Here is a 26,006-nt window from a genome sequence, read left to right as displayed (position 1 = left end):
TCATTCAAAACTAATTTTAAAATAGCGAAGAATGTTGTGTAAAAAGTGTAAAATTTAAAATTGTATTTTTATTTAGGGAAATATTTTTTCACGATGTTGCCATTGGTAATTCTCACATTCTCAGTCCAGCTGATTGTCAGTTCTGCGAAGTTTGAAAATATCAATAGTGTTTATAATTTCCTATAATTTTCATCTTAAATATTTAACGCTGATTTAACGTTATACCAAATTACAGTATACTTAATATCTAGACGTTTTATTACTTGTTCAATTGTAATGGTTTTAACTAAAGAATATAGAATATGCATGCCAATATCTGTGGAAGAGGTAGGTCTAAATTTAAAGTAAAAATCGATGTTTTTTTCTAAATTTAGATTTTTTCTAATTTTCTAATTACTTAACGACCGTAACAGTATTCGCACATAAATTTTAATATATTACTAAATAAAACTGGTAATATACTTGATGGAAATGTTTTAGTATCGTGTTGGGCAACTTTATATGATAGCTAGACATAGTTTGGAGCAATCTGGCGATGGAGAGGGTGTAGAAGTGGTAGAGAATAAGGAAATAGAAGATTCTGAACATGGGAAGGGCCAGTATACAGAAAAACGCATTCATTTATCCAAGCATGTTTATTATATAATTTAATAATGATTGTATTTTACAAGTTATATGTTATTGTAGTCGTTTGCCTTACTGGATCCAATCTATTATTCCAAAAATATTTTATGTCACTGAAAAAGCCTGGAATTACTATCCCTTTACTATCACCGATTATACAGTAAGTAAAAGATCTATTTTTATCTGTTTTGAAATATAACATTTTTGTTAATGTAAATAAACTCACACAACTTATACAGTAAATACTAGCCTTATACTAGTTAGCAAAAAGTTTACTTTTAATAGTATGCATTTAGCAGTGTTTGACAGTTTAATTTTCATTAAGTTGTGTAACTTTCAGATTAGTATTTAGGTATTTATTTTGTATTTTTATTATTTTTTAGTGTTCTTTTATACCAAGATTTCATATATCCATTCAGTCAAAATATGAAAATAATAATGGATCAACTGATAATGTAAGCACATAGCAATATAATTTGTAATATTGCAGTTTCTCACTTATTAATATTTTTCAGTGTTTGAATTTAACACCTGAACAGTTAGCTGAAAGAATTGTAGATAATCTTGATATTGCATATGATGAAGTATCAGCCAAACATTATAAAGAAGAGGAGGACTTGAAATTTTTTCAATCTACAAAAACTAACAGGGGACCTCTGGTTGATGGATGGAGAACCAATTACCAGCCAATCATGTGTAGCTATAAATTAGTCAATGCATATTTTGAAGTATTCGGTTTGCAGACAAAAGTTGAAGATTATATTCAGTCGGTTAGTTGGTTTTTGCATTTTGCAAGATTTGGGCATTTCTTTTCACTAGATTTTCTGTGAAGTTGTACTAATTCTTCTGTGGTTAATTTTATGTACATCTACATAAAATTAACAATTGAAAAATTAGTCTAGACAAGACAGGTCGGGGGATAGTATTACCAGACTAATACTGAAATATAGTCTGTTCAAGAACTTAGGGAATATTTTGAGAGGCGACATCGAAAAAATGACATAAAATTTAATTTGCTTGATAAATAAAATGGCAGACACAACTGTCACTGTCAGGCATCTTCATGGACAAACTGTATACAGAGGTGACATAAATGATTTGTTATGTACCAAATTTTAAGTGGGTTTATATTTGAAGGGTCCAGGGGAAAAACATGATTCACTGATTTTACAGGAGAGCACTGGACATCTGGTAGTTATCAGATTCTTGCCATGTATTCTATATTTTGATTAGGCATATATCATAGGATTTAACAACTTTTTGCCCTGCAGAGTTTATACATTTTGTAGGGACCATTTAGACCTACTCTAATATTGTAATAAATACTAAAATTAAGAAATTGGTTCTTATCAAGTTTTTCCCCAAGTCATATTATGTTGTATATATATACTAGGTGTCTCAGATTTTAATCGGGAAAATTTAATATACGATAGAACTTGCAAAAATAAAACAAAAAGTTCATATCAACTTGTAAGATTTAAAGCTTCCTTTTTGAGATACAGGTTGTTAAAGTTACTTAAACAAAATAAGATATTTCAAAAACTATTTAATCGATTTTGATATAATTTGACCCATTTATAATACTATGGGACTTAATTTGATGTAATTAGATTTAAGTTAATTTGCCAGGGGTGGCGGTGGGGCATCACTGTTAAATTATTTTAAAGGAAAAAATAGGCACGCCACTGCTTTTTTAGAAGTTTAATATTATTTATGGATTTAGTAATTTAAAATATTATTTTTTTGTCTCCTGACTTTTTCGTCTATCGTGCTTACTTCTTGCGAAAAAAAAATAAATTCATTTATTCACTCCACCCTGGACAATAAATTAAATAATAATGGCTAGTTACAACGATTACAATAATAATTATTCGAATTGATAACCATTAATATCCAGCATTATATTTTTAATTACTAAATCCAAAAATAATATTAAACTTCTAAAAAAGCAGTGGCGTGCCTATTTTTTCCTTTAAAATAATTTAACAGTGATGCCCCACCGCCGCCTCTGGCCATTAAACTTAAATCGAATTACATCAAATTAAGTCCCATAGTAAGTATTATAAACGGGTCAAGATATCAAAATCGATTAAATAGTTTTTCAAATATCTTAATTTTTTTTTCTTTTTTAAGTTATTAAATGTATCTCGAAAAGGAAGCTTTAAATCTTACAAGTTGATATGAACTTTTTGTTTTATTTTTGCAAGTTCTATCGTCTATTAAATTTTCCCGATTAAAATCTGAGACACCCTGTATATATTTTTTTTGGTAAGGAGAGGTGAAATGCAATTTACGCACGATGTATAATGATAAAGATACTTTATCAGATCAGTAGCTGCATGCCATAATAATTGAAAATATAGGTTGGCAAGGAAGATAAATGTAATTTTCGTCATTTTTTACTTACATTTTACATCAAGATGTAAAAAGGGTGGGAGAAGTTTAAATATTATTTATATAAAATAATATATTTTAATTAATTAATATAAAATTATATTAATTAATCCATGCCATCCTTGGCATTAGTAATTTCATTTACAATAATTACAGCGCATCAAGCACAATTTTTTCAGATGTTTTTTAGCATACATACTTCAAAGGAGCCGACACTCTTTATGGAACTGTCGCACTTATGACATACTCCAGACCAGTATGTAGTTACAATGGAGGATCACTTTAATTTGTTTAATTAATAATTAGAAGACTTACAACTCAACTATAATATGATCGAAAAAAACGACGTCAGCGATGGCTATGAAATAAAGATCGCTGTCATTTTGTATGTACAATAATTATATGGGGGAATGTCATCGATTGTCATTTCCAAGCCAACTGACGCCTTTTTTTTCGATTAAACGGTATTTATTAATTAGCAGATATTATTATTATTAACGTGCGCATCTTGATATTACTATCACCATTTTATATTTTTACTATCACCAATAAGAATTAAGGTTACTATGACTCAGGACAAAATAAATTTGAACAATAAATGTGTATACAAGGAATTTATTAACTGAACCAAAATGTACGTAAAATTGTTCACAGCTTTTTCTGTATTTGTTTATGAATGTTTCAGCCGTTATATTTTTTGTAGAAATAGAGCGTAGCGTAATTTTACTTAAAACAACTTTAAAAGTACTTGCTATACATTTTTGACAATTTGGCGAAAGTATTTTTATTTATTTATTACAGACCTTATAATTTATTAAAAACTAGTTGAAGCCTGGCGCATCCGCCACGACATTAGGGAAAAAATACTTTTTATTTCTTTTTTAATTAAACGAAAAACAAAAAATCCGGCAACGACAGTTTTTATAAGAGCCAATTAGCTATCTTTTAGTAAAAAAAGCAACTTTCTAGAGCAAGTCGTTACTTCTGTAGAGACGACACGGATAAACATTAGAATTTTATATATGTAGATTAAAGGTTTTCCTTTTTCAAAAAAACACATATTATTTTGTTTACATTTATATTAATAATTTTGACATACAGTGCTTGTACAGAATGTGTATATACTTGTGTATACAGAATATTGTGTATACAGAACGATCAAAGAATATTATTGGGATGACCTTCTTTTATGATCAAATCATTGGATATTTTAAAGTTAAAATAACTTTAATACAATTTCCCATAATAATTTTGTCATCGCTTAAAGAATGGTTCATCATAAAACTTTATTCTATGATATGAGAAATTATATCAATACTTTTGTTAATAGGAGAATTTTTTTTTAATATTGTGGCGACATTTTCAGAAGAATAATTTATTTAGGAATGAATTAGATTCTGAATAGATTTAAATTTTCTACTCAGTCAGGGTAGCTATTTAATTTGATAGTTTAGCTGATATTAAATCTAATACTCCGTCATCATTACTATGATTCTTTTATTGGTTTCTATTTGTTTCGATATTGTGCTGTTTGATGCTATTTTGTGCTGGCCGTTTTCTTGTCTTATCAGGACGCCTCATTGGTATTTTTACGCCTCACAAGTAGGTGCCGCTGTCTAATTTTTATTGTACATCTTCCCAATGGCGGCTCGTGAGTTCCTCCACAAGAAAAAAATTATTTGCTATTTTCAGTAGTAAAGTGTATGCTTCTAGTTTTCTACCCATTCCGATGTTTTCTCCATACAATTTTATTCTTCTCTTAATTTTTGGTTGTAGTGTATACTGGATATTTCCCTTCCGAATGTGGCTTAGTTCCATTAGAAAAAAATGGAATTATGATTAAAAATACGATATGGGCATTTTTTGATGGGTGTCCCTTTAGGTAAAAAATGTTCAGGGTGGGTTAAATTCGACGCTTTTAAATGGAAACACCCTTTTCTGTAGGAGATAGACGAAAACTAATATCGGTGTCTGGAGCTCAACTTTCATGAAAAACATTATGGTGAAAACCGCAAATCAATATCTGTTACCGTTTCGGAGTTACGGAGTTACGTTTTTTAAAAATGTGCATTTTTAACAAATCGCTGTAACTTTTTTGCTATGGAAAATTTTGTATTTCTATGAAAACATTTCCAAAGCACCTTTTTACGTAGAATTTAATGGTCTAAGTATAATTTTTTTTAAATTAATAATTTAAGAGTTATCAACAGAAAAAATGATCTTTTATTTGGGACACCCTCTATATTTTTAATTAATTGAAAATAATTTAAAATTACCTTTCCAAAAATATAGCATACTTGATATTTTGTTATAATCTCCGTCGAAATATAGAATTTTTAACAGTTCGCCACTTTTAACTAGTAGGCTTTTGACCCCTTATTGATGATATGCCCTTAATGGAACTCGAAAACATATTTTTCCACCAAGACGACGTACCACCTCTGAACGCTGAAGTTATCAGCAAATTTTTGCAGCCAATTTTAAGAATAATTGAATACCTAACAAAGATCCCAGCCGTTGGCCGTCGAGACCGCCTGACTTAGTGCCGATGGATCTAATCCTATGGATATATTTGCGGACCAATAAGGTTCCTTATTCTTGCGTATAATCTAGACAAGAATTAGAAATACTTAGCAGTTATGAGAGGGTATCTTTCACCCCCACTGAGTTAATGAATTCCGCGTTAAATGTTCAAAAACTGCCCCATCTGTCCATAACAGAAGACGGTCGATATGTCGAACACCTGTAGCAAAATCTTATGTGTTGGTTTGCTATTTATTTTTATTGTTATTAGATATAGTTTAAATGTGTTGATGTTTGTTAAATATATTTTAAATTGTTATGAAATTCTGCATCTCTCATAGCAAATATTATTTTCGTTTTAATTGAGCTCACAGCTAGAATTTTTTTGCATTACAGCCGGAGCCGTTCAAAGCCTACTTATTTAAAGCGGGTGAATTTTTATATACTCTATATCTCGAAGAGGAATAGAGCAAAATATCAAGTGTGTTATATTTTTGGAAAGGTAATTTTAAATTCTTTTCAATAAATTAAAAATATACAGGGTGTCCCATATAAAAAATCAAATGTTTTATTGATAATTCTAAAATTATTAATTTTAAAAAAATTATACTTAAACCATTAAATTCTACGTAAAAAGGTGCTTTGGGAATGTTTTCATAAAAATACAAAATTTTCCATAGCAAAAAAGTTACAGCGATTTGTTAAAAATGCATATTTTTGAAAAACACCCCGTAACTCCGAAACGGTAACAGATATCGATATGCGGTTTTCACCATCATGTTTTTGACAAAAATTGAGCGCCAGACACCGATATTAGTTTTTGTCTATCTCCTATAGAAAAGGGTGTTTCCATTTAAGAGCGTCGAATTTGACCCACCCTGTACATGTACTGTCAAAATATTATTTTACTGCCAAACGACTGCCAATGACTGGGAAAAAGACAGCCTATGTCTTCTATATAATTATAGTCGGCTGCTGTAAGACTGATGCCAACGACTGCCAGCGTATGTAGGCAGAAAAAGATATTTTGAAGATTCATCATATATTGTTAATGTTGATGTAGTTCCTCTGTATAACATGAATTAACAATAATTATTTTTAATATACAGGGTAGTCGAAAAGTCGTTTTATCAAAAATAACATAATCTCTAAAATGTTATAATGGTTATAATCTATTTATAACTTGATAAAAATGTTCCTGAAACAGCAACCTTCGAAACAGAAGGGTTTGAAAAAGTTTAGAAGTAAAACATTTAGCAATCATGACTTCAGCGCTCTCGCAGCTAGCTTTTTCAAGGGTCTGAAAAATGATTCTTTCATAAAATTCTGATTCTTAACAGTTGTCTATAGGTGTCTCTATTGCAACTTGTTTAAGGCGTTCATATGCCGACGACGGTACGGCAACCAGGTTTCACTTTCACATAACATGGTGGGGATTATTATTGCTCAGTACACTACAAGCACAGAATATCTAGCTACGCAACAGAAAAATACTCGAAATGAAAGAGCTAAAATTGCACAAATAAAATACTAGATGGCGCGACAATATCATAATCAGTATCATTGCGTAGCTAGATATTCTGTGCTGCAAGTTTAGTTTTTGTACTCAAGTCATATTTGTAGAAACCCCTGTCTTTTAATTTCCAGAATGATTTTGAGGCGCTGCTAATTCTGTGCTGAATTTTAAAATCGACATTGACCTTTTCCGAAATCAAACTGCCGAGATTTTTAAATTCCGCTACATATTCCAATAGTTCTCCGATTTTTATAGCATTGTTATGATTTTCCCGGGGAGTGCCCATGATTTTAGTTTTATCGATGTTCGGCTTAAGGTCCAAAGCCTCGTATGCCCAGGTATATATCTTGTATTCAGCACTTTTTGTAATTGCTGTAACTTTTTTCCAACTAGAGCGTTAGATTAAGCTTAGAGTTTATAGGAGTCTAAGTAGAAATGTAATTAATACAGATGTATATACTTATAAATTTTATTATACAGGGTGAGTTTCCTACGATGTTCTCTATGGGTATCTCGGAAACTACTGTAGATAGAGAGTCGGTTAAATGGAAAAAGAATTGCAGTTTTGTGGGGTCATAAATATGCGCCTTTCAGATTTTTGAAAAAGCTCATGGCTTACTAGATATTTCGAAAAATACAAATTTCGGCTATTTTAAAAATTGTCTCTAATTCCATTATAAACTATTTTAGACAAAAAGTTTTCAGATAAAAGTTGTAGATAATCACATCCTTAATGAGATCGTGTCCTCCGTTTTTTTCTAAAGCCTGTCATTTTTGACATATGACACAAATATATGTTTTTTTAAATGGAAACCATAGTTGGCCATGACTTCATTAAAAAAAGCGCCATTTTTTAAGCTTTTCAGCGATATAAGCTATAATGTTTTCTTCGAAAAATTATCGAGTTATGGCCAATTCTTATCATTTTTAAACAATTTCACTTAGTTAGCCATGGAAACAAGTTCAATCGCCGTTGCTCTCAGAAATGTGAAGCTGTCGCATCTAAACTTTGTAAATTAAAATAAACAAAAATTGTAAATATGAATTTTTCAAATGAAGAAAAGCGTGTAGATACTCGCGCATCAATAGAGTGTTTCCAACAGTTTCCCCCCCATAATGAAAGAAATGCTAAAAATTATTTATATCATAATAATACTAACTCAGGGATAGGAAGAGGTGCACTAATTGCATGGGCTTCTTCGATAACCTAACCTTTCCATTTTAGATTTTTTTATGCGATATAGTTAACAATAAGGTTTACAAAAGAACTTATGAATTAAGAGAGGCACTCGAAGTGGCGGTACGAGAGAAGTTTGATTAAGTCGACCGGTCCTTCTGTGAGAATAAGTAATAATTCAGTTTTAAAAAGATGGCGGATTTTTTGAACGTTTTCTAAAATAACTTAAAGAGTATGCAATGACTGCAGTGCTATTAATTTTTTAAGTTTTAGTTTGTGTAATGTAAATTCTAAAGAACCGTTTAGTAATATATTCTGATTTTTTTTAACTTATAAATCATAACAGAATAAGAATACCAAGCAATCTAAGTGAAATTAGTCAAGAAAGATAAGAATTGGCTATAACTTAGTTTAACTTTTCTAACAATCTTGATAATAATTAGTCTTGAAAATCGTTCTCTCTTAATCAGTCTTGAAAATCGTTCTCTAAAAAACATAACATTCACCGGTCAACGTATCCTCGAAAATGTATGGTCAAGAAAAGTTGAACCAATAATCTTACACGCTTTTCTTCATTTGAAAAATTCATTTACAATTTTTGTTTATTTTAATTTACAAAGTTTGGATGTGGCAGCTTCACATTTATGAGAGCAAAGACGATTAAACTTGTTTCCATGGCTAACTAAGTTAAATTGTTTAAAAATGATAAGAATTGGCTATAACTCGATAATTTTTCGAAGAAAACATTATAGCTTTCATCGCTGAAAAGCTTAAAAAATGGCGCTTTTTATAAAGTCATGGCCACCTATGGTTTCCATTTAAAAAATCTTATGTTTGTGTCATATGTCAAAAATGACAGGCTTTAGAAAAAAAACGGAGGGCACAATATCATTAAGGATGTGATTATCTACAACTTTTATCTGAAAACTTTTTGTCTAAAATAGCTTATAATGGAATTAGGGACAATTTTTAAATTAACCGAAATTTGTTTTTTTCGAAATATCTAGTAAGCCATGAACTTTTTCAAAAATCGCAAGGGCGCATATTTATGACCCCACAAAACTGCAATTCTTTCGCCATTTAACCGACTCTCTATCTCCAGTATAGTTTCCGAGATACCCATAGAGAACATCGTAGGAAACTCACCCTGTATAGTTAATATCTTATTAACGATATAATAGTTAAACTCTAAAATTTTTATGTTTTTAGGTAACGCAAACATAACAAAATTACTTAAAAACTTATTACTTTAAACTATAAATTATAACAAAACACGTATGGTATTCAAGTATTTCGACATATTATCAAATGAAGGTTAACGTAAAATAATGTTGGTTTTGAGTAGGGAAATATCAATTGTCCTCTAAGAGTCTCCCTGTCGAGGACATACGAATTCACACAGATTTCGAGTGATATAACTCTGATAATTGCCACTTGTCGATGAATTTTAGAGATATTTAAAAATATATTAAACATCAAATATTTTGATAATTATAATATTGGTAACAAACAACTTTTTTACAAAAATACCTTAATTTGTGACATGGAATAAACGAATTATTATAAATTTCATGTCGGGAATTCCAGTTCTTTAAGTAGGAAGTTAAACCTATTAAAAATGTGGGGAAGCTTAAATAGGAGCAATTTATTATTAAACTTGACTTTTGAATTGCGCAAAGTTAATGATTTTAACATCAATTTTAAGATTTTTAAGATACCTTAATAATGCTGAAATAATTGAGATTTATAGCACCTATTTTTGGGTGCGTATGTTTTGCTAAGCGCTTTAACATTTGGCTTTCACAAAAAATCAAGAAAAATTTTACAACACGGGAAGGGTGAAACTACCCCCCACCCTTACATATATTTTATTAGAAATAAACTACTCAAAACAATTTTCGCATATTTTCTAAAAAAAATACTAATTTGAAAAACAAGACACCTTGAATTCCGTGACTTACAGTTTTAAATAGTTTGGATATTGTGAAGGGCAATTCGAAACAATAGGCCTACGCGTTGACTTGTAATTTTTAGTCGGCCGACTATTAAGTTGCAAAAGTAAAAACAATACATAGCTACTTATGGAGCCGATCGGCCGACTATTGCCGACTCGATTGATTGCATGTGAGCTCAGCTCCATAGGAATATATTGATTACAAATAGGCAACTAAATAGTCGGCCGATTAAAAATTGCCTGTCAGCGTATAACCTAAGGCTACCTAATGCAATCAAATATTGGGCCGATCGGCTCCATAAAAATATGTTGTTTTCACTTTTGCAACTAAATAGTCGACCGACTAAAAATTACATGTCAGTGCGTACCCTAATTATTAGGGTGTCCGTTATTTACAAAGTTGATCATTTCTCTCACGACGCCCTCTATATATTTAATTTATTATCTAAAAAAAATAACAGACCATTGTAAACCTTTAATATTCACAATAAACCTTGCCCAAAGAGGATCCACTTCGCATTTAAATTACATGGGAATTTGCCACTTTTTACAAATATTTTTTTTCTCTCGATCTTGTTCTTTCGCAGCCATGACAATCACATATTCGTGTACAGAATTGAACGCTCTACATAATAATAATAACTTTTGAAGGAGTAGGTTTATCGAAAAATTGCAAGAGATCTTTTTTGTAGAGCGTCCAATTCTGTACACGAATATGTGATGGTCATGCCTGCGAGAGAACAAGATCGAGAGAAAAAAAATTATTTGCAAAAAGTGGCAAATTCCCATGTATTTTAAATGAGAAATGAATCGTCTTGTGGGACAAGGTTTATTGTGAATATTAAGGGTTTATAATGGTCTGTTTTTTTAGACAATATTTTTTTTCAATTTTTTTTAGACAATAAATTTAGAGGGCGTCGCTGTCGTGAGATAAATGATCCACTATGTAAATAACGGCCATCCTACTAATTATCTTAAAAAGATTCACAACCTTGTGCACGTTTTCACCGTCTTTCACATAGCCTAGCCACACAAATTTGGTTGACGTTTCTTACGCCAAAAGTAACAGTGATACGTATCGTACACGGTCAAGTTGGCCTTCGTCTAATCTATCTACATACCAAATTTCATTTAAATTGGACGATTTTTTCTAAGCCGTAGGCTATCCTTACCTCTTTTCCCTTCGCCTGTTATGCCGCGTGTCGTGTCACGACCTTGAATTTTTACTCCCAGCGCGTGTAAAAAAGTTTCACTTCAATAATGTACAGAAATGAGTTTTGTTTTATAGCCTAAGAGCTGACGACATATTTAGAGAACATATTTTAGGCAAGCTAGAATAACTAAAAATTTATAGTTTATTAACTGGTGAACCCAGAATCCTAAGTCTGGCTGGGGGGTTGTGGGTATTTCGCTATTGCGCAACCCATAACATTTGCAAAAAAATAAATCCAAAAAACATTCTTTAGGCAACTTGAAATTTGTTTATTCTTAAATTTTAGCATCTATTTAACCTAGAAATAAGTATGCCAGACTTTTTTTTCGGGTTTAAAGTGTAACACGACCGTTCCAAATATGTTTAATTTTTATACCTGGAAAACATACTTTAGGCATTCTAAAATTTTTACAGCGTGTTTATTAGATGATATTAAAAAATATGTGTTAATTGCCAGACGAATTCAATGGCAAAGATTTTAAATGAGTGCGATAAGAAAGTCTTATGAGTATCTATAAGCGCGAGAAAGATAGTTTATTGAGACCCGTCGGCAACCGATGCGGCTGACGTAACAGCATTTTGGAGTCGTAAAAATTTTAAAAAAACTAACTAATATTGAATAAATAAAAAGAAACATTTTCTAATAAAAATGTATGATTGAAATCCTTTCAATAAGAAGACTTTTTAATTTAAGTATTTTGTATCTGAAAGAATAAAAAGACGAATAACTATTTCAAAATTAGCATAATATAAAATATATTTTTTTCAAACGTCACAAAAGTGTAATTATTATTATACTTTTGTGAGACATATTATATTATTATTAATTTTTGCGACCTGATTGACAATATAAAAAAGTCATTTTAACGCCTAAGCATAAAAGTAAAGCACTTTTACTTACTTTTGAATCTTTTTAGAAAGATTAACAATGGTACTTTAATAAAATTCCAGAATACTTATTTTTTTAGCACTGTACATGGTACCCTTTTGTCGGGACTACGTTTTCTAGTAAAACCACTTCCTTAAATTTCAAACCATGTTGTTGGCGCACTTTTAAAAATTCTTTGCATTTTTGTAGTCTGCCTTCATCAAAAACAATAACTTTGTCACTAGTACCTTTTTTACAAACTACACAACTTAAATGTTTTTTATCCATTGTGATTTAGTTGTTGGTAGCGAAATTAGTAGTTACTAAAATATTTATTTGCAGTAATTATTCTAAACTATTTACACTATGCACGTCAATATTTAATTTATAAATACATATTTGTACATGGTAACTTAATTCCAACAAAATAATCTCTGAGTTAAAAGCTTGCAAATAATTGAAATGAAACCGAAAAAAAATTGTTTTTATGAAAATTTGAAGTACTCCAAAATACTGTTACGTCAGCCGCATCGGCTCATCATCGGCTGCAGACCCGGGTCTCAATAATCTATCTTTTTCGCGCTTATAGATACTCATAAGACTTTTTTGTCGCGCTCATTTAAAATCTTTATTCGCGTCTGGCAAGTATTAAATCCCTTTGAATTCGTCTGGCAATTAACACTTATTTTTTAATATCATCTAATAAACTCGCTGTAAAAATTTTAGAATGCCTAAAGTATGTTTTCCAGGTGTAATAGTTAAACATATTTGGAATGGTCGGGTTACACTTTAAACCCGAAAAAAAGTCTGGCATATTTATTTCTAGGTTAAATAGATGCTAAAATTTAAGAATAAACAAATTTCAAGTTAATGTTATGGGTTGCGCAGTAGCGAAATACCCCCAACCCCCCAGCCAGACTTAGGATTCTGGGTTCACAAGTTATTAAAGTTTATTTTTTTTTGTTATTCTAACTTGCCTAAAATATGTTCTCTAAATATGTCGCCAGCTCTCCGGCTATTATTGCTAGGTGGAGAAATAACATAGCTTTGTATGTAAACAAGGGTGTTAGGTATATGAAAAATTACAAGTCATTCGATTACTTTTTGATTTTTTATATAAATATTATCAAAATGTTGTATATAAATATACTACAGATAAAAAAGAACTTGAAATTCTTCAATCTTTTTTTAAGCACGTGAACAAATTTTCTAAAATATTTACAGCAAAACGTAGTTTAATCAAAAAACTCAGTAGGCTTAAGAAGTACTTCAGACTAATACACACGCAAAAATGTTTTACGCATTAGTATTATATACCTATCAGATAATTAGATCATTATTACGATTGAATCTACATTTTTTAAAACGCACGTTTTCACTGTCTTATACAGGGTGAGTCTTAAATAAGTGCAAATATTTTTATTTTATATTTCGACTCCAGGAATACGTCTATGAAGTTTTCTTTGCAAAAACTTGAATAACTCGGTTATTTTGGACTTATGTGAAAAACGGTAAAGAGAAAATATGTTTCTTTTGACGAGATCTACCAACCCTGAAAATATTTCCATTTATTTAAGACTCACCCTGTATTAGGTTATGAATGGCACCAATTAAAATAATTTTAATTTTTAATATCGCAATATTTTTAGCTGACCATACCAATAGGTATGGTAAGGTCGGCAAAAAAAAAGTTTTTTTAATTTCACTCAAAATGAGTTATTTGGGACATAAATGACCTAAATACAAAATATTTCCATTGTGTCTGTCCGTCTGTAACACGATAACTCAAAAACCGCTAAACCGATTCTAACCAAATTTGGCACAAAAATACTGTGGCACCCGAGAATCTGGCCATTAGTTTTTGGTTGGTGTGGGGGGTTGGTAAGGGGGTATGGGAGTGGGTTAAAAATTTTAAAAAATCGTAACTCAAATTGCAGTAGCTAGAGAAACGCGGTTTTCAATTTAAGATTAGGAATAATATTTGCAACAAAATTTGTAATAACATCAAAATCAGTCAAAGTCGCAGTTTTTGAGATTAAAAAAAATTGGAAAAATTCCTGTACTTTGAAACTAAAAGAACTGCCTACCAACTTTTTATTAACATATTTTAGTATTTTTTTTGGCGCCAATTTTTTTTCTGTTTTTTTTTATAAAATATTGTTAGTTTATTATATTTATATTTGTTTCAGCACATTGGGGTGTTGAATAAATTTCCTATTAGCTATTTGTATCTTTAAACGATTGTTAATTTTATATGTAGCTTTTCTACTTTTTTCCATTGATTTACATTATTTTCTAACCAATGAATGACTAATTTGGGGCAATGCGGGTTAATTTATAGGAAATGTTTTAATTAATTGTTAGTGATGTCCCAAGGGAGTTATGACTGTTATTTATGGTTAACGTAACAAAGAAGATATAAGCTTATACAAGGTGTCCCAGAAACAAGTGCAAGTATTTTAACTGGTAGTATAGTTCAACCCCATAAACCCGCCTATGAGGTTTTTTTCGCGAATTTTTTTTTGAAAATTCGGAATTTTTTTTAGTTTTTAGTTAAAAATCACAATTTCTTGATAATATGGCAACATAAGTACTAGATTAAATTTATAAAAAAGAAAATCCAGAAAAGATCAGAGCAAAAAATCAATTTTTTGGAAATTTTCAAAGTAAAATAACTCCGTTATTTTGGACTTATTTGAAAAACGATAAAGAGAAAATATGTTTCTTTTATCGAGATCTGCCACTCCTTAAAATAATTGGACTTATTTCTGGGACACCCTGTATATTTGATACCAGCAATTAAACTTTTAGTTACGTAATCGATGGCGCGATTTTTAAATTCACTGTTGCCAACCATGGACATATTCGGCGCCGGCCTTATCAACTGGAATTTTAATTTTCCTCTAGGGATTCAGGTGGTTGCTCTGCTGTAAAAAATGTCAAGTTTCCACATTTATTTATTTATTTCCTGACATTGTCATTCGTTTTGACACTTTAGTTTTGTATTACGAGTTTTTGGTTAAAATAAATAGAGTGTTGTGATAGTTTAACCTTAAAAATGTTTTCTAGCAGACCTTGCAGTCGAACATTGTTCTTTTTAGAACCTCTTTTAGTGCGAAATGGTACAAAATAGCTTAATAGCCGTAAAAAGCTCATCGCAACTTTATTAGATTACTTTGAACGGGAGAGCGGTAGTAATGGCCCTTTATGTCCCTTAAGTGCTGTTAAGAAGTGAGTTTTGTTGATGTAAATTATAAATGTTTATATATTTATAATTAATTTATTTTTGTTTCCTTAAATATTTTGATTAAAAGAAAATATGTAAAAGCCTAATCTCGTGACTAAAAGTTTTTTTGGTATGAATTCATTCAGTATTAATTCAATAAGAAATAAAAAACTCAACAATCTTACAATATAATAAATAACATTTTTATAGTGTATTAATAGCAACTCAATTGAGCTAAAATCTAAAAAAGCCTTAAAACACACTTACGATAACAGAAGTGGTAACGAAGTGGTGAGGTGATTTTAAATCATTTACGTAAACGTTGTTATAAAGGCCTCTTAAAAAACGTAGTCATTAAAAACTCCATCCTGTTTATTATCAGTGGGCACAATAAAATTAACATTGTGTTTCATGTAATTCTACAGAGCAAAATAATTTTAACACCCTTAAATATTTTAAATCAGTATTTAAAGACCAATTGAATGATTCTTAATTACTATTGGTATTTTGTTTTATTTGTTGGAATAAACCTGGGTATTTCACCACTGAAAAGGATATCTCGTTGTGAGAAGCAGAAGAAAAATACAAAAAGAAAGAACTATTAAAATGTCTAAATATTCATTAAACACTTTAGTTTTTTACGAACATACTGTATGATCGAAAAAAAAACGGCGTCTAGTTATTTCCAACGATTTCTTCCGTTCCATTTCGATAATTTTACATATACAGGATGAATCTTAAATAAGTGCAAATATTTTTAAGGCTGGTAGATCTCGATAAAAGAAACATATTTTCTCTTTACTGTTTTTCAAATATGTCCAAAATAATCGAGTTATTTTACTTTGAAAATTAAAAAAAAAATATATTTTTTGCTCATTTCTTGAGAACCAGTGGATCTTACCTGGATTTTCTTTATTGTAAATTTACTCTATGTTGCCATATTATCGAGATATTTTTGTTTAATTTAAGATTAAAAAAAATTCAAAAAATCCCAAATTATCCAAAAAAAAATTTCGCAAAAAGAATAGTGCCCCTAAAAATATTTGCACTTATTTAAGACTCACCCGTATTATATTAGATCTGCATATGAAAACCATCGCTGACGCCGGTTTTTTTTTCGATCATATTGTATTTCTCAGATAAGACATTCTGATTTTTAAATTGTTTTGGAATTGTGTCTGAAAGAGAATAGGTATAGGACTGATAAATTTTTAAAACAACCATTTTATTTTAATTTTTTGAACTATATCATATCAGGGTTCGCATGATTTAAATCAATTGATTTAAATCATGATCATTTGCGATTCATCACTAGCAATTCATCCTGGGGGTGTCTAGAGTTTTGTTTTTTACAAAATGAATAATATATCATTAAAAATAAATACATTTTTTTTTAATTTTACGTTTACATGAATTTCTTTATCAATAAATTTGATTGACTTGGTTATCAACCTGTGTCCCAGTGTTCCTTAAATACCTATAAATTTTGTAAAAAAAAATAAAAACTAACACACATTTTTAATGTAATCACAAGCAAATAAAAATTAATATTTAGCCAAGAGTCATCGTTCAGTCAAAATTCGAGATTTCTCTGGAGGCGGTGCGCAGTAGTACTTGGGAGGGGCCCTGCACCCCCGGGCACCCCTGTAGTTACGCCAATGATCATGATTTAAATTGTGATTTAAATCAAGTGATTTTTTATTTTAATCATGTGATTTAAATAAAGAAAAAATCAACTTTAAAAGTTATAGAAATATTTTTTATAGTTTTCTACGAAACATTTAATAACTTTTGCAGTTATTTCTTGATTTATTAGAAAGTTTCAAAAAAGTTGATTTTTTTATATAAATCGCAAGATTGAAATAAAAAAAAAATCACTTGATTTAAATCATGATTTAAATCAATATTGATTTAAACCAGAGTTGGAAAAAATCATGATTTTTCAAAAAAAAATAAAAAAAATCAGATTTTTTTGATTTTAATTCAAAACAATATTTAAATCGGATTTCCAAATGACTAGGACTTATTTCCAATTAAAGTCCTATCCTAAATGACTAAATCTTTATAACTCTGCCCGATACCGATAACATTAACAATTTTACGGCACGTGTCATTTTTCCACATCGGTCACCAATATATCCCGCAAAAAAGTCGTTCGCTTCAGATCAAAAGGATTTTTTTTTCAAATATCTTAAAAATATTTACTTTTGTCATTTTAACGCCTAAGCACAAAAGTACAAAAATATATTATTAAACTGATATTAAGTGTCAAATTCAACGAGTGTACAAATTGTTGCTCTATTACTGTTCATATTATTTGCAATTGATTAAAAAAGTATTTGTAATATTTTAAAAGAAATAGTATGTTCTATCAGGAGTAAAAATGTACTTTTGTGCCTCCCTGTAACGTCGGAATAGCTTTACGATGGTCCTTCAAAGGTACAGCATCGTCAAAAAAAGTATAATATTTACTCCTAATAAAACCATACACTATTGTTCGGAAATAGCGTTAAGTCAAGAATGAAATTAGTATGTATGATCTTATGTCAAAGTGTAAAGTACTTACTGCAGATGAAAATGTCGGTAGGAATTTGGAAACATACAACTGTTTCAAAAAAAATATACACACATAACACATTTTCTGACAACGATTATAGATTCTCGGGAATGAAGATATAGTCTCTATATCAGAAGAACCTAGTTCTGCTCTAGACTTTGTGAATGATATGTATTCGAACAGTGAATTTTTGTTACTTATACATAAATTTTAAAATAAATCCCTGCGTTTAGCGGTCTAATGGATTCACAAGAAATTACTTCAAAGATCGATTCAGCATTTAAATTGATGAATAGATATTTTTATATAGTTTTTAACATTTACAATGATTTTTCGATTTTATTATCTGTTATATCTGTTATAAAAATATTTTTTCTAGTTTTCTACGACACATTTTTATAACTTTTACAGTTACTTTTTGATTTATTATAAAGTTTCAATAAAAATATTTTTTTTAATTTAAATCACATGATTAAAATTAAAAAATCACTTTTAAACGATTTAAAATCACGATTTAAACCATGCCAACCCTGATTTATGATTAATTATTATTCCGATTCTGTTTACCTAAATTTTAAAACTTATTGTCAGCAAAAAATGTAGTTTAAACCTGTACACTATACGTATACTTACCATACGATCCAAAAAAACAGCGTCAGAGATGGCTTGGAAATAAGGATTGCTGTTATTTTATATGTATGCAAAATTTTATGGGAAATGGCCATATATCCTCATTTCAAAGCCAACTGGACGCCATTTTTTTTCGATCTTCCGTTGTTAAGAGCTTAAATTTGAAAACACTTGAATACATTTAAAAATCAATTAATTGTAAGAAAAATAAAATTTATAAAATACTAATATGCTTTAGAAACTGATACTTATGTTATTACTAATCATTATATCGATCAGTCGTATAATAGGTGACTTACTGCGTATCGGTACTATTTCATTACTTTGAATTTGAATTGAAATTACTTTGAAAAATATTCTGTGGAATTTAATCTTAATTAATTTTGTAATCGTCACTTTGATATTACTCTCAAAAAAATATTAATTTTAAATATTTATTATTGATATCGTTAGACCCCCAAGAATTTTCCATGTGTGACACTTGTGGCTGATATCGATTTATAATCGTATCAGAAAGACTGGCATTTCAATTGCCGGGTTTTTTTCGTTGTTTTAATAGATCCTTAAAAAACAAACAAATGAAATATTCGAAATATTTTCCTTGATTCGTAAATAATGACGTTTTGTTATTTACGAATATTTCGCATTATTGTATTCTGTTTTGTATTTTTAGCGATACATGTATAGATACAATCAACTTGAGGAAAGTCAAGTACTATATAAATATGAATATGAGATTGGCAAAGGAATGTTATGTTAAAACTAAAAGAATTTCGGACTTGCCAGTGCCTTTATTTTATCTACGTCAGTGAGTTAAGAAGCTCTTAACTCACGCATTTTGAGTGAGTTAAGAGCTTCTTAACTCACGCATTTTCATTACCGCACTCCTTGTTTAGATGACTATCAAAGAGAAAAAAATATTTTGTAAAACATTTATTTTGCACTAAATATCTACTAAATACAAATAAATTGTTCTATTGATAATAAATGAAAGGTTTTCAGGGTCGAAAAACGTTTGAAAATAGTTTTCAGCTGCCATCGTCAAGCCATTCATCATTGACTAGAAAGTTGCCAAATTCAACTAAATGAAAGCTATTTTCAGAAAAAGAAAATGAGACTCCTAACTCCAAGATGTTTATTATTTCTGGTGTTACTATAAAGCCAAGTAGCAAGCATGTAAACGAAGTTTTCACTGGGTTATGCTATGCATGTATTATGATTATCACGATTTTAAAATGAGGGAAAAAATGCCATTTTTGTACAAGAATCTATCATCTTGCTTGTATTGACAAACCTCAACAATCAGAAAATGATGAAAAGTTTGTGTGCAATAGCTGTAAAGCTAAAAATAGTTTTTCTTAGCAAGTGTGCGAAGTGATACTTTCCCATACGCAAAAGCAGTAGCAAGCTTTGAATGTGGGAAAGACACTTTGCACACTTTCCACAATTAGGTATTAAGTACTAAATTTCTCATTTTCAAAAACGTTTCTGTTTGATGGTGTTGAAATAAAATATTTTCCCAATAAATTATTTAGGATTTTTTGCGATAATGTACAAAAGCGTGCGCAAAGTAACTTTGTACGCAAATAAGTGTGCAAAGTAGTAACTTTGCGCGCGTATTTTGAAAAACATCTAGTTTTGTCCGGCTAAGCTCTATGTTTTTTGTGATGGCCAATTACTGGTATATGAATAGGCCAACGACTGTAACTTTGTGGCCAATAACTGACTTTTTTGTATGTTTTCAAAAAATTGTATTTTTATATTATTTAGAGGATTATGTTAAGTTGCAAAATAAAATTTTGTTCCTAATGTTTGAATAATTGGTATGTGATTATTTGAGAAAAAAAATACTGCATTATTCGTGGTCTAATAATTTTAGAACAAACTGAAAAATACGTCACTAAAATCCTTAAATGGCCAATGACTATACCCATTACCCTATGTATATTCATACTTCTGTTTCGATCTTGCTGGAAGCAATCCAGAAATGGCTCTGAATGCCTCTTCTTCAATGTCAGAGGTATATGGTCAGAGGGAATACTTTCCGAATCGCTCATTTTTTAAACTAGTGACATCAATATTATTTACTGTCATATTGACATTGCCATGCATGGTGTTATACAGAGAAGACCAGGCTACTAGTAACATAGCATGTTGCCGGACGAATTTACGTTTACCCGATTTGCGTTCGTACCCGAGATTCACTGCCGGCCAGTCGGCTGGTCAGGCAGTACGCAGTTGCATTTTTGCTTGGACGGGTCGGTCGTGACAGACTAGAAAAACGACGCGAGGAGTGCCGAGTATTTGTTATTTTCATTTTAAGTGTTTACCTTCACTTAAGGTAACATTTAAAATAAAAATACTTAAATATTTATTATTTGAGTGTGTTTACAAGCCAAAACTAAAAACAAATAAATTCTCTAAACCCAAAAAAAAACTAAAATAGTACTCTAAATAAAAAAAAAGTTATTACAAGTGTTCAAAAAGACCATCTTCTTGTGCTAGACAGAAGCCTAGGCGGTCGTAAAATCCCCGGCTGACATTGGCTAACATATTAGGGCTAATAGTTTGGAAAGCCTCTCGTATTTTTACTTGAAGCTCATTTAGATTATTAGCCCTATTATGTATAACCCCACAAAAATAAATCATTGGGAGAAAGATTTGGTGATAATATAGTGGTGATAATATATTTGGTGACAAAATAGTTCCATATCCACTAATTAAACGGTTGGGAAAAGTATTGTTCAAATATTCTTGAACAATACGGGCATTGTGGGCAGGGCAACCACCTCAGCAATTTGATTACTTGAAAACGTGGGATTTTGATCCGCGGTAGCACAAATGAACACTTGCTTTAACTCCTGTTCTTCATTAATCAACACATCAGGCTTTTTGTGTTTTTGTGGGAGCACGCACCCATGTGTTTCAAAACTAAAAACAGTTTTAATAACTCTTGATATAGTAGGTAAAGATGGAATTGGCCTGTTTACAAAAGTTTGTGGAAAAATTGTTTTTATATTCCGATAAGACCTATTTTGGAAATACTATTTTACAATTTGAATTTTCTCACGAACTTCGTAAACATCCATTATTTTACTTAAAAAATAAATTTTACACGAGAACTGTTGCTAGAATCTATGTATTCGTTTTGGCTATTAAAACACGAATAAATAAAAATTTTGTAACATTCTCATCACATATCGACCTATTTTTATTTTATCGCATTTTTTCGCCTGCTTTTTATCCGGCGGACGGGTATATGCTAATTCGTCCGGTTCTGCCTGTGTTACTACTACGGTGGTCCGGTCTGTATACATAGGTTAGGTTAAGTTGCTGGAGTGTGGGATCCTGTTTAATCCTTCACTCGGAGGCCTGGAGCCCATTGCGATATCCCTGGATTATTGTACCAAACCTTCCTCTCATTCTTTCTTTGCGTTAAAGCACTTCCAGCTTTTTGCAAAGTTCCCGATGTCGCTAATGCTGGCTTCTACTGCTTCCTCTAGTCCCTCCGAAAAACATTGGCCTAAGGTTTTGTAGTGTCGGTATTCCAGTGCCGGACAGTTACACAGCAGGTACTCTATGGTTTCTTCTTCCTCTCCGCATTGTGTGCAGTAGTCGTCGTTGGAAATCTTCCATTTCACGAGGTTTACCACCGTGTGGCAGTTTCCAGTGATGACACCTACAATAATTATGCGTACTAGGTTCTTTTTGTGTTCTAGTAATTGTTTTGTCTTTTTGTTATCTACCACTGGCCAGTGAAGTATTCGAGCTGTAGCGCGGTCCTCATGGTGTTGCCGCGTCTTTCTGCTTGGCCTTGATGGTAGTTCCTATAGCTTCCTTCAATGTGTTGATCGTCACAAGTGGTGGGTCATCTGCCACGGCTTCTCCCCTAGTCCCCTCTTCAAAAAAAATCATAGTCTTTGGTAAGTGAGGCAGTTGTATAACTGGCCTCTTCCTTTATAGCGTAAACTTCTGCTTGTAGAACATTACAGCCATCCGAGAGCTTTAAAGGTCGTCGGATATCTATTTCCTCTGTGGAGATGCCTATACCTGCGCCTCCTGAAGTTACGAAAAGATCTATGTAGACTGCTATCTCTTGAGTGTTCATTACTCGGTTGCTATTCTTCTCTTGTTGGGATGCGAATCCTTATCTTCATCTCTTACGCTTCTTTAAGGGTATTTCTTAGACTAGTTCCGTTTATTTACTCTTTTTTAGGGTTCCCTACCTCTAAAAAGCCGGAACCCTTATAGAATTACTGTGTAAAACCATGTACTTAATCCCTTGAAGCTGTGAAAAAATCAAATTTAAGGTCATTTATGTCGTAAAAATGTATATTTCGAAACTCTCAAGAGCCTCAAAATGTATAGGGTATTTTTCATTGACCTAGAACAGGGGTCGGCAACCTTATGAGTCGAAAGAGTCAAAAATTACAGTTTACAAAATTCCAAAGTTGTTAAAGAGCCACAGATTTTTTTCTTGTCAGCAATAATTTTTTCGATATTAACTTTGTCTCACACTGTGTAATTTTTTGGGTCAAGTTTTAATTTGATTTAAAGTACAATGGTTATTTTAACTACATATTAGGATATACCGGGTAAATTCCAATTTAGGCAGCTTTTATTGAAATTTAAAAACGTTCTTTATTTTTAGAAAATGTTAAATATGTCAAAAACTTTACATTTTCGTCATATTCTTATGTAATAAAGCTCACCTTTATTTTTCTCCTAAAATCCGAAAATCAATTAATATACCGGGTGCGTCTCAAAAGTCGCTCACCCCAATATTTTTTATTTTTTCAGTTAAAAAAACGAGGTTTGGTACTAACATTAATGTATGACATAAATTAGGATTGATTGACATATTCAATTTTTCAGTCACTTCCGGTTTTACCGGAAATGACTACAACTTTTGATTTTTAAATGCCACCCTCGGTATTTTTTTACGTTATTCGATAGAAAATGACACTCTGAATAGAATGACATATCATATGTCAAGCTTTGACATTTTCGCATATGGTTTATTTGAGATTATAACATGCGGTTCATAATGACAATTTGACTCGAAATACCAAGTTTGTGGTATCAAATTATTCGTAAAAAATGCTTTTTCCAAATAAGCTAATGAGCCACCCTCCATTCGAAAAAATTGAGATTTGATTGAAAATACGATTTGGACATCTTTTAACCGGCCAGGACAAGACACTAAAACATTAGACGATAAAATCTATTTTTCCAAGGCTCCTTGATTAAAAATTAGTGTTTTTAACACAGCCATGGCACTCTAGATTGAAAGTAAAAATACAATTTGTTTTTGAGCGAATATGTCAAGAGTTGACATATGATATGTCATTCGATTCAGAGTGTTATTTTCTATGGAATAAAGTAAAAAAATACCGAGGGTGCCATTTAAAAATCAAAAGTTGTAATTTCCGGTGAAACAGGAAGTGACCGAAAACAATTAAATACATCAATCAATCCTAATTTATGTCATAAACTAACATACCAAAGCTCGTTTTTTTATCTGAAAAAATAAAAAAGTTATAGGGGTGAGCCACTTTTGAGACGCACCCGTTATAGGGTTTTCATTACAAAAAAATGCAACTTTTATATGAAATATTTTTTGAGGACACCCTGTAGAAGTCTATATTTTTAAAAAATATTTTTTTTGCTTTGAATTAACCTATATATGCTCACAAAATTCCATTTCAATACAAACTGTCGTTCTCCTTAGAGCTTCCCCGTCGTATAAAAGGCGCCACCCTGTAGTTAATAAATTACTTAATTAATTAATTTAGATATACCTAAGTTCTAAAATAAGTATTTTTTTTAATTTCAGTGTATCAGAGAGGTTCTACTTTTAGGACATCGACAGGCCTTTGCGTGGATTGACGAATGGATTGACATGACTCTCGAAGATGTAAGAAATTACGAGTCCAAACTTCAGCAACAGACCAACTCGCTGCTCCAGCAATCGAGTCCTGCAAACGCTTCTGCTGCCAAGGAAGAAGTAGTACCAGAACAAGCAGTTGAAGCAGGTTTGAGCGTGCCGTCTTCCCCTAGGACACCAAAAAGTCCAGCCAAGCGAGGATATTTTAGTTGGTTTTAACCAAAGATATATTTTAGACTAATTTAACTAGCATTTTTGTATTGTATTGGAATAATAAAAGTCCTGCAAATAATAGATTTTATATGTAAAAATTTACTTTTAGGATTAAAGTACCGTAGGATCGAAAAAAAACTGTTGTCCCTAGATATGACGCTCGATGACATTCCCCATTTAATTTTACATACAAAATTACCTTTATTTGAGAGCTATCTCCGACGCCGTTTTTTTTCGATTCGATGTAAACTCATTCCTATATTGTGCGTACATTATATTTCTTTTTTATTAAAGTCAGTAGTTCGTAATGTTTGATCAAGTTAAACATATAATAGCTTGTATAACGCTGAAAAAACATTATTTTTACAGTAAAACCATACAGTTGATTTGACGGAATATATCAGGATTGGGGTGGAACCTTTGACGTTACGAGAGCAAAATAATACACTATTTTACACTCAATACACCAAAGTACTTTACATGAGAGTCTGTTAGTTAAGCATGTTAGCATCATCAGCAGATTAACTAAACTTAGCTTTAATAATCTACTGAGGATGCTAGAATGCTTTGTGTTTTGGTGAGTTGTGGTAAAGTAGTATTTTGAATTAGATGTAGGTAGGCTTAAATTTTATATACAGGGTGTCCCAGGCTGAGCGTGCATTAAAAGTTTCTAGAGAACTACAATATCTAGATCGGAGATTTTTTGCACATCATTGTTTTACAACGAGATCTATTGATTAAAAATATTTTCAATATGGCGGCACTTCCGGAAATTGACAGCAACTTTCTTATTTTAAATGGGTGCCCCCATTTTTTATTACATACTTAAATTCTCTGTAAAATTTTATGGATTTTGATATTAAACACTTTATCTAACATTTTTTTGAGGAAAAAATTATTTAAAATTTTTGAACGAAAAAATCTGCCTGCTAAAAATATGTGTCTAGCCTAAACGTCAAATTTAGTGATTACCACAGCCACTGTGCCATAAAGAGGAAACATGTGGCTAGAATGGGAGTGGGAGGGGGGTTAATCACTTCGACCTTACAGATCCATGTGGCTATCTTTTTCAAATATTAAATTGTTCGAATGTCATATAATAATGGCCGCAGCTGTCATAGAATTGAGCGATTAAAAAATTATCATAAATATTTTTTTTTTCAAATGGATACCCACATTTTTATTTCACTAGTGAAAAGGCTTTTCAATTCGTTACTTTTTAAC

The 26,006-nt window shown here is 31.0% G+C and overlaps 1 protein-coding gene across 1 annotated transcript; it reads left to right on the top strand.

Moving 5' to 3' along the window:
* Positions 1 to 110: 110 nt before the first annotated feature.
* Positions 111 to 24,863, top strand: LOC115878825 (cytoplasmic phosphatidylinositol transfer protein 1). Its single transcript, XM_030895430.1, has 6 exons — positions 111 to 327; positions 481 to 629; positions 688 to 784; positions 1,008 to 1,079; positions 1,140 to 1,394; positions 24,519 to 24,863. Exons 1-6 carry the CDS (start codon positions 277 to 279, stop codon positions 24,786 to 24,788), a joined length of 894 nt encoding a protein of 297 aa, XP_030751290.1. The 5' UTR covers positions 111 to 276; the 3' UTR covers positions 24,789 to 24,863.
* The last annotated feature ends 1,143 nt before the right edge of the window (positions 24,864 to 26,006 follow it).

The sequence above is a fragment of the Sitophilus oryzae genome, unplaced genomic scaffold (assembly GCF_002938485.1).
Source record: "Sitophilus oryzae breed Bouriz unplaced genomic scaffold, Soryzae_2.0 scaffold_1532_pilon_pilon, whole genome shotgun sequence".
Classification (NCBI taxonomy): Eukaryota; Metazoa; Arthropoda; class Insecta; order Coleoptera; family Curculionidae; genus Sitophilus; species Sitophilus oryzae.
Note: the sequence above shows the minus strand (reverse complement) of the source record. Positions and strands in the feature narration are given on the sequence as shown.

What these genes read in the sequence shown, in the direction of transcription:
- LOC115878825 (XM_030895430.1), top strand. Translation starts at nt 277, where the DNA reads ATGGTTTTAACTAAAGAATATAGAATATGCATGCCAATATCTGTGGAA. An exon ending in ATAATGGATCAACTGATAAT is followed by an intron (nt 1,080 to 1,139) that starts GTAAGCACATAG and finishes AATATTTTTCAG; the next exon opens with TGTTTGAATTTAACACCTGA. An exon ending in TTGAAGATTATATTCAGTCG is followed by an intron (nt 1,395 to 24,518) that starts GTTAGTTGGTTT and finishes TTTTAATTTCAG; the next exon opens with TGTATCAGAGAGGTTCTACT.